The sequence below is a fragment of the Phaethon lepturus genome, unplaced genomic scaffold, assembly GCF_000687285.1.
Source record: "Phaethon lepturus isolate BGI_N335 unplaced genomic scaffold, ASM68728v1 scaffold18643, whole genome shotgun sequence".
Classification (NCBI taxonomy): Eukaryota; Metazoa; Chordata; class Aves; order Phaethontiformes; family Phaethontidae; genus Phaethon; species Phaethon lepturus.
The window spans coordinates 7848-17704 of NW_010528597.1; the positions used below are offsets into that span (position 1 = coordinate 7848).

The 9857-nt window shown below is 40.5% G+C and overlaps 2 protein-coding genes across 2 annotated transcripts in view; one reads left to right on the forward strand and one right to left on the reverse strand.

The window, feature by feature from the left end:
- The window catches only part of LOC104618191 (arginase-2, mitochondrial-like), a 9238-nt gene extending 6164 nt beyond the window's left edge, over positions 1-3074 (forward strand). The window contains exons 4-6 of the mRNA XM_010283722.1: positions 111-222; positions 1649-1785; positions 2647-3074. Coding sequence (XP_010282024.1) covers positions 111-222; positions 1649-1785; positions 2647-2852 — 455 coding nt within the window. The 3' untranslated portion in view covers positions 2853-3074. The remainder of the gene's footprint in view (positions 1-110; positions 223-1648; positions 1786-2646) is intronic.
- Positions 2969-9392, reverse strand: VTI1B (vesicle transport through interaction with t-SNAREs 1B; the record flags this gene model as incomplete). Its single annotated transcript, XM_010283723.1, has 5 exons — positions 2969-3350; positions 4410-4471; positions 6414-6587; positions 7901-8092; positions 9334-9392. Coding segments are annotated over 5 exons (584 nt in total), but the record flags the coding sequence as incomplete, so codon positions are not given.
- Positions 9393-9857: the final 465 nt, after the last annotated feature.

A 9857-nucleotide genomic window follows, 5' to 3' on the forward strand; every position in this document is an offset into this window, starting at 1 on the left:
TTCTGTAAAGGATGAAACCATGAGCTTCTTTTCTTTCCACATCTGGCTGTTTACAAGGGTTGCCAGATTTACGCTAAGGCCAGTAATGATTTTTTTTTTTAAATTTATTTTCAACAGCTATATTTTGAAGAACTATGATATCCAGTATTTTTCCATGAGGGATATTGATCGCCTTGGAATTCAGAAAGTTATGGAAAGAACATTTGAACAACTGATGGGCAGGTAACAAACTAGTATCTGATTTAAACTACTCTTATCATCCACTTGTTGAATATCTACTTTGATGAAAGTTAAGTGAAGACCCTTGTAAGGCAGCCTAACAGAACTGTGACAGTGTCCAGTAAACAGTAAAGTCTTAGCACTGACTTTAGTCCTCAACTTCCACATCACAGTGTTTGGCAAAAAGCTACCAGATGATAGGCTATGTTAGTCGCTACAGTTGTGGCTCTCTTTATATGATTTGTTCTGTTTCTTGATGAATTGTGCATTTTGCTGCAGTTTGAACAAGACATTTGAGTCAGTTCAGTCTCTAGGGTATACATTATACTTAAAAAAAAGTATAGCAGCTTGACAGTAACTTGAATCCAGCTGTTAGTACATGAGGTAGAAGCATTTGATGGCTTCCTCCTTAGACTGTAATGTCCTGATGACCACAGCCACTTTTGGTTCAGCTAGTGAAGTTCACTGCAACCACTCCTTTACTTAAGTTCAATACTGAAGTCTTCGCTAAGCTTATTCAAGTTTGGGGAACCAGATCAGGGAGCAAATCATGCTAGTCCAGGGACACAGGGAGAGGATCCGAGTCAGGAAGGGTACCTCTCACCACAGGGTAGAACATAGTCCTGTAAGCAGAACAAGGTCCATGTATCTGTGCCGCATGCTGTTGTATCTAAAGGTGTGCTCACCCTTCTTAGCTGCAGCTGTGCCAAGTAAAGTTGCTAGTCCAGATGCTTCTCTCTACTGAGTATTTGCAGTAAGTTGGAAGAGTACAGAGTCTACCACTTACATAGCTCATCTGAATGACAAGCATTGTCCAATTTATTAAGCTGTCATTGGTTGCCAGACTTCACATAGTAACTAACATTTTCGGTTTGAGATTGTGCTTTACTTTTTCATCAACTAGGCTTACATGGTAGAGTTTGGAGGCAGCCTTCGACTATTGACCTGAAAAATGCCCCATTCATCTTGATGAGTTGTCTCTGAAATCCTCAAGCTTGGTGCTTTCTCCATCCTAGATGCCATGCAAACCAACATTTCAGCCTCTCACCCTGGCTTTCTGTACAAAAGGAGAAAAGGCTGGATTATATCATGCATTTCTCTGTATCTTTCCAACTAAGGAGACACATACCAGATAAGATGGTTAGAACTAAAGCATTTCTCTTCAGCCAAATCATACCTGAGCAGATGCTCAGTACAACTAGAAGGACAAACTTTTATTTTCCCAGTGTGTACTGGGGAAAGTTCTGAGCCAAGAGATGTTTCAGAGTCCGAAATTATTAAACACCAAAACCCTTTCCAAATGTGTTTAAGATATGGTATAGGACCTGGTAGTAGCATGATGCTACTTTGCTGATCAGCCTGGGCAGTAAGCAATACAGGCAGAAAAAGCTCAAGTTCTGAGATTTGCTTTTCTTTTATCCTGTCTCAGGAGCCAGAGACCAATTCACCTCAGTTTTGACATTGATGCTTTTGATCCTTCACTGGCTCCAGCAACTGGGACTCCTGTTCTAGGTGGATTAACTTACAGAGAAGGCATGTACATTACCGAGGAAATACACAACACAGGTAGGAATTGAGTCCAGTACTGCCGCTAAGATAAGGGTGGGACAAACTCCATAGAGCTCATCTTGGTTGTAGCCAAAGCGAAGGTGCCTACAAAGTCCATTCAACCTTCAGTAAGGGAAAAAGAAGCCCTATGGTTGGGCAGTACCCCAGGTGTTGGAAGCAGCTTAACCATCAACAACTTACCAAAAGCAAATAAAATAAATATATAATACATTAACTAATGCCAACAAAATGACTTGGTCATCTTATATAATACTGTCCCCTATTCCTAAACACGAGGTGAATAAAAAAAATGGGTGCAAACAATTTTCAACAGTTTGAAGTTCCATTCTAGAATTCAAGGCTAACAAACTGAGCTTTCACTAGGTATACTGCACTTGACTCAATATATGAGGACTTTCCTCCTTATGCCACAGAGATTTTATTTAATGTGTTTAAACAATGAGGAGTTTGCAGTGAAAGAAGGGAAGAAGCCAACCAGAAAACAGAGTCAATAGAATCATGAATAGGATGGCAAAAAAACCACTAGGTGAGACTATTTTATATTCTCTAACTTTGGACTGGGAGAAAACAAACAAGATGAAAAAACATTCCTCTCATAAGTGCATACGGAACATCAAACCTATTTTTCCTGAATGCTAAACGCATGAATGAGTGAGGTACTGACAACATAAAGAACCAAATTAAAAACACAAACTTGCGTCTAATAATGATAACCTCATCCCTCACATGAGAGCCAATTTTACTTGTCTAAGGGGTAGAGTAAGGTCACAAGCTCAAATATCAGAGGTGCTGCAAAAGACACCCTAGTGGAGATTTTACCCTTTTTCACAGTAACAAAGCTGTACATCATTTTCACAGGAATGCTTTCAGCTGTAGACATGGTCGAAGTCAATCCACTGCTTGGAGCTTCTCAAGAGGAAGTGAATGCAACTGCTAGTCTTGCAGTCGATGTCATAGCAACGTGCTTTGGACAGACAAGGGAAGGAGCACACACTGCTTTTGATGAACTCCCAACACCCAGTTCTCCAGATGAATCTGACAGTGAAGAGCAAGTCAGGATTTAAGAACCCAGCGTGTTTGGGTACATTGGACATTATAGAGCTCCGCTGAGGCACTTGAGTGGGTAGATTGTCAACACTCGGCAAATACTGTTAACTTCTCAATTTTTAAATAAACTAGCTTTTCCACTGACTGGTGGCTACTTTATTACATACCAAGATTTATTCATTTGGTTAGGTATATACAACTTGAGACAATAAAATATTTATTACCTCTTATTACTCTTACCAGTAGTTCAAGTCTGTCTGCATTTTCCTTTTACTCCCAGTCTCTGTTTTTCTAGTGTCAATACAGTTTCAACAGAACATGCTCTCTCAGGAGACAGTGCAATCCTCAGAGGCTCGCAGGGAACAGACAGGCCATCCGCTTCCTCAACAGTGGAAAAGCTCATCTCAGTCCTGAAGATTCATCTGCTGCGAAAGAACTTGTAGTAGACCACACCTCCTAGGATGGCAAGTTCCAGGATGATGATAATTGACAGCAAGAACTTATTTGTGGTTACTCTGGAGTTAAAAAATAAAAAAACAAAGATAGCTTTTTTTCCCCCCCTTGATTATGAAAGCAGATTCTAGCTAATTTGATCACCATCTTACCTTCAATAAGTATACTCTCTGTTTTAGCTAGACCACAAAGTGCTATTCAAATAGCTCTTACCAAGCAGGAAGGCACAAACTCCTTAGTTTCCTACTCATGCTTTCCTGGAACTTCTGCTTAAATCTTCAACAATAGCAGTTCTGTTCCTCTTCCCCTACCTCACATAAGAGCAGAATGATCTGCTCTCTGTGCACCTACTCAATCAGTTAAGTGAAGAAGACACCACCAGTTGAACTCCAGTGCTAAAACCCACACTGTGGTGCTTTTACCTGGAACCATGTAGTGGAAGTACAGCTATAAAATCTCAAAATAATAATGTACTTTTACTACCAAAAATGATACAGTTATCATAACCTCCTTTAGCAATGGGTATAAAGGAAAGGCTGTTACACGTGAAGTACCTACTGGAAACTTCTGCCATGAACTGATTTATAAGGATGCTTAAACCCTGTAGTAAAGAAACTGTAAATACACTTAAGCAGCCAAAGCTTTAGTCATCAAAAGAAGTGTATGGTCAGGCCCAGAGTTTCTCATATGACAGCCTAGCTACTCTTCGGCATTACTACAGGCTAAAGAGATTTGTCTGTGTCATCAGACGGCTAACTAACTTACTTAACGCGGCAGTGATTTATGGCATAGCTTTTTCCAACCTGAATAACAAGTAGTTGCATCTAAAGTTACCATTACCATCCCGCTGTAACTTGCTTCTGTCCTCACCATAATTTACCATGCGAGATGGTGAGAGACCCTGTATTAGCCTAAATGACCAGTGCAAATTCAGTAGCATCATTACGTCATTCCCAGAGAGGAGAAAACACAAATTGGCATCTGCATGTGGGCACACATTCTGTTTACATGTTCCCTAAAGCCTCCCTGCAGTTCCAGCTGACGCTCTGTTCCTTATTTTGTGCATGAAACCAGCAGCCAACGATGCCAAGTGCCACTCTTAAGTCAGCCACGCTACTTACCTCCTGGACATAGAACGTAGAATCTTGCGACTCTTGCTCAAGTTCTCACTTGTATTCACCAACTAATAAGAAACAAAAGTGATCTGTCAGCTGAACGAGTACACAGCAACTCTGTAAAGATACACCAGGAAGTAGCTACTGTTGAAATGTGGCAATTAATAACAGGACAGAAGCTAACCATATATTCTCAAAATTCAGTGACTGCTTTGTTCTCCATGCATGATCCAAGCTGGAAGCACTGTCTCCTTTCTAAGGAGGAAACAAGACTTTAATGTATACTTTCCCTTAGATACATACAAAGGTACACAATTTAGGATCAGTTTCTGCCCCTTCAGTTAATCTGAAGGGGCAAATACCAGAAATTAATTACTCAAATTAATTAATTAATTACTCAAGTTAATTACTCAAAAACAAATACCAGAAAGTTGGTAGTAGCTCCTTTCATTAAATTTATTTTCATTATTCTAGTTGTTGACACCAGAAGAAAACCATACCAACGCCTCCTCCCCAGTGCATGTCTGGAACCCTTTGAAATGCTGTTCAATTCCTAGCAAAGAAAGAACCGTGTTGCCCTGACAGGTCTAGGTGACCCACCGGATCTGATTTAGCTCTGACCTGTTAATAGATAATCCATTTCAGCTTTGTAATGGTCAGAAATGAACTGTCAAGTGTTTCTCAGTCAGATTAAGAACCACGTAAGGAAGTGAGGTTACGGACAACTAAAACAGCTGTTGTCTCCCAAACAGTCAGGACTCGTGGCCACTGGCGGTCTCCAGGTAACCTATTTCGCTATTCCACTTCCAAACCTTCAAGGGAAGCGTAAGGTAAGCCAGGTCACTTACCAGCACAGACACCTGCCTGCACAATTCCTCTGCAGTTTAAGCTATTGCCCTCAGCTGCAAAACTGGCCCCGCAGGTACGTTACTTTGCACTGAGATGGACTGGACCAAGCTGGGAAGAAAACTACGAAGTCCATTCAAAGCATAACAGATTGCCAGTCTTTGCTATGAAAGACCAAGCAAGAAGAAAGTCTGCTTCTAGTTGGAATGTGTGGTTAATGCAATTCAGCAATGCAACGCCCAAGAGGCTCACAATAGAAGTCACAGCTTCAGGAACAACCTGGGGATAGACTGTCATGCTTGAAGGACTGTAATATTTTTTATTAGAAAAAGAACAGATAAAATCTATACCTACAAACCTTAAGAACACATTTCCTTTCCTGCTCTCCAACCCAAATTTGGGAGCAGGGCAAATCAAAATCTGCCTGAAATCGAAAAACTACTTGAAAAAGCTACAGGTTGTGCTGCAATGGCTAGGGATAACTTCCAGGAAAAGGGGTATGCTTTTTGTTTTAGCCAAGCGTGCTTACTTGCCCAACTCAGCGTTCCCCTGCAAGTCACTCACCTAACAGCTTCACACTCGGGATCTCTTGTAAACACAGAAAATCCCATTGGTTTGTTACTTCCAAATTCTCGGTTTTGCATATGTGTGGAAACAAAACAAATTAACTACTTTTTGAAGCTTCCACCGTAGAAGCAGAGCTTCTGGACCCAAGGACAAGGAACAGGCATCTTGTCTGACACCACTTTCTTCCTCCTTAGCTAATTACTAACCTTCTGATATTTGTAGGTTAAGTAATTAAGCTCCTATTACATTACGTTTCATTAGAAGAACTTGCTAACTGACTCCCAAATCTAAGCCTTTACTAGTCATCTAATGGTGGACAAGTCCTTATCATTTTTAAAAATCTGTAATTGGTCTTAACAGATAATCTCACACAGACACAGCAGCAGGCATTTGGCCATCATGCTTTGGGCCCTTCTACAGTAATTATTTTCCTTTTGTGAGCACAGCACAGAAATGTGGCAGCCCGGATCTGGTCTGCAGAAGCATCAATTGCATTACCATGTGTAGGGAGGTCTCTGAGAGTAATTACTGGCATACAGTTCCCTCTAGGCTAACACCAGGTTGTTTCAATACAAAGCCCACAGCTTCTCTGCTTACTCTGCTCTTGGTGCGTTCCAGTTGCTCCCGCTGCTCCCCGAGTTCTTCAATGATATCGGTGCCAACCTGATCTGTTTCGGCCGCAATTCGGTGCGAGCGCTCAATGCTCTGACTGGCTCGGTTCAGGCTGTCTGTTCCCTGGAGAAGCAGCACCCTCTGTGACTGCAGATTAGTCTGAAAAATAACATATGCTTAACCGTTAAGCATGAAGACGAAGGCATTAGGCTTCTGACATATTAAAAAGTTAGGATGTGGCTCCACAGGCCACCCATTTGTATTAGCTGTACGTGCTTCTCGTTAACTGATGTGGCCCGGTTAATTTTTAGAGTTCTTGTTCACGTTGTAAGATTATGGCCAAATCTGGTTAAACCTTGAAAAAGGAGGACACACAGCTAAAGAGTTAAAACACTTACAAAAAACCTGTCTTTTCAGCAATTTACTTTTCCATCAAAGAACATTTACATGAAAATAATATCTCTGCTTTCCAGATGCTAACTTCTCTTTCCATTTGTATCTAAATTCAGTCTTATCTGTGACTTCACAGTTGGTTGCCAGGGAGATCAGTAGGAGTTTACAGTCAAAAGGATTAGGAACAAACAGCACTAACAGATGGACTGCTAAGTAACAAAGATCCTCTTTTCATGCCAGTAGCCTTGGCTAGAGGGTAAGGAATGTTTGCTGACCTTGGGGTCAAAAGGTACCTCAAAATAAAGTATTTTCTTAAGCTTCGGGAACTGTAACCTACCGTGCTGCTCTCAGGTTTTAGAGGCACCATTCAAGAGGAATCAAATGCAAAAAGTTACCAAGCTACTGCAGAATGAGACACCTCCCTCAAAGCTTCCTTATCTGAGGCAGACAAACAAAAAACCCATTTCCATGAACTTTCTGTAACAGATGACAGCACTTGGAAGATAATAAGCAGATTCAGTCTCACCAGCTCAGGTAAAACCAAGCATATCTGTATTTCTTGTGTTGTAGCAGCACATTCATAGTGAATAAAGTGCTAGATGGTGACTTCTTACATTTTCTTGAAATTATTTACACTGAGATTGCTTCAAAGAGAATTCTAACAAAGAAACTGTACAGTGCATGATTCACCCACTGTGCTAGTTTTGGCGACTACAACTAGATCAGTTAACTTTTCTTCTCTGTCAGTAGCATACTTTTGTGTTTTCACTGCAGTAGGGGAATAATTAAATAAAGCATTTCAGTACAGAATGGTGTGTAAGTTACTAACCGCATGGCATTCAAGGAGTTCCGCTTTGATTATACTCATATCTTTGTTTTAGAACAGAAAAGATCTCCTTTGAGTTCCAGGTGTTCTTTCTCCTCCCTGAGATATTAATGTTACATGCAGAGAGACATACAGGGAGTTATACAAGCACAGAAGCTAAGTGAATTAAAGTAGAAACACTATAAATAATACATCTGGAATAGTATTTTTAAACAATCAGCAATGTTAAATAAAATTCATATCTAATTCTCACACTCTGTTCATTTTCTGTGGAGAAGATTCCATATTTTATATCGCCTTGACTTGAAGGGCCCAATCCCAAATCTGTGCTTCTCATCTCTCTCTGGAACATGGAAAGGTCTCTTCTGTACGCCCGGATTTTGCTCATCATTTGATTGCGGAAAGGCAGAGGAGCGTACTTCAGTTCTTCCTCCATTTCCCGCAGCTTTAACAAAAGAAAATGTGTTTATTTTTTAAAGCACTAAATCTATTCTTAGGAGCAGCTGTACTCAAAACTCGCCACCAGATGAAGGGACTCACATGTTTTAATGAGATTGGGCAAGGGGGATTAACCCCAAATCCTCCACCCCTCATCTAGTATGGAGTACACCATTCTGCCTAATGGTGTTGAGCACATATGGATTTTCAAATACACAATACCTCAAGAAAAAAAACAAAAACAACAACACAACTGCCAAGCTTAAATGCTTGATTTTTTTCTGAAACATCACTCTCTAGCTTCAGAATTTGCAGTTCTCACTTCCGTATTGTTTAAACATTTATAGGATGGGTGTCAGCTTCTCATCATACCTGTGCAACAGAGGTCTATTGGTAGGCATGCCACTAAATCACACTCTGAACATCTGGGCCTGGCAATCCAATCTGAGCTAGGATTTGTAAACCCTGGGATTTTGGATGCCTGAATTTTCACATCAACTTTTAGTGACAGTTGTTACAAATTCACTGCACTTAGAGCCGTCCACCAATATGAGCTCTCTCGCAATATGAGCTCTACAGCTCATACATCACCTACACAGACAAACTTCAAGAAAACCCTAAGTTAGAGGAACAAAGCATCACATTCAGCTGTGCCTCAAAAACATCCTAACAAATAGCACATTAATATGAAAAGAAAGCTTAATGCATAGTGTCTTGCTCAAAAACCACAAGTCACGTGGTGTTTTTTTGTGCGCTGTTCCATGTCACCTGCTGTCCAGGAAGTCGATACAATAGAGGTTTCAAATATTCAAGGTCCCTGATATTTAACCATCAGACTATTGTAGAAAGATCAGATGGGTTAAGACCAACATGAGAAAAGACAGTAGAGGGGAAAAAAAGAGGTGGCAGATTCTCTACATGCCCTCCTTACAATCTCTTGCAATTTTAATTGCGTCTCTAGTACCATCCTTTGTTCAGAGGGAAGGCAATATCCAAACCGAGCACTCAAAAAAATCCCCCAAAAAGCATGTAATATTTGTCTCTATCTTTAGCTGTATACAGATACATACAATTGTCTTTACAAACACAGACACACCTACCAGATCAATTAATCAAACATTCAAAAATTAGAACATCTGCCTGCCAGAATAGGACCCATAAAGAAAGTAAAATTTGGAAGTACTGTTCTTCTTAAGGCCTCAATATTTCAACCAGGCAGAAAGGCCAGAAGCCTAGACTGATGCGTACCGTTTCATTTGCTTCACGCTGTTTCTCATCAAACTCTCGAACCAGTTTTTTCTTCTCCTCTGTGAAAGAAAAAGTACTATGTCAGATAAACTATAGAGAAATGACAACAGAACTCCAACTCAATCCATTACAGACAAGGAAGCTGCCACAGACAGCTGATTACAGAGACGCCAGGTCGAAATTTACCTTAAACAGGAACAGCCTGTTCTTACGACAACTTTTCAGAATGGGTTGGGGGCAGATAGCAGAAACCAGCCTTCCAAATGCTGGCCAGTACCTCTAGTAGACAAAATAAGTCATTTTTCAAACCTGAAATACTTCTCTGACCTATTATTCTCCAATGACAGAATTGCGTGTTGAAAAACATTTAATATGAAGGAATAACAAAGAGGATAGGTTGGTAAGCAGCTCATAAATATTTCTGTGCCAAATGTACACATTTGGCAAGATTACTGAAAGCTGAAACTATAATTTGGATTTGAGCAGAACACCAAGTCATTTGGTGACACGTTTCCATGTGAGCC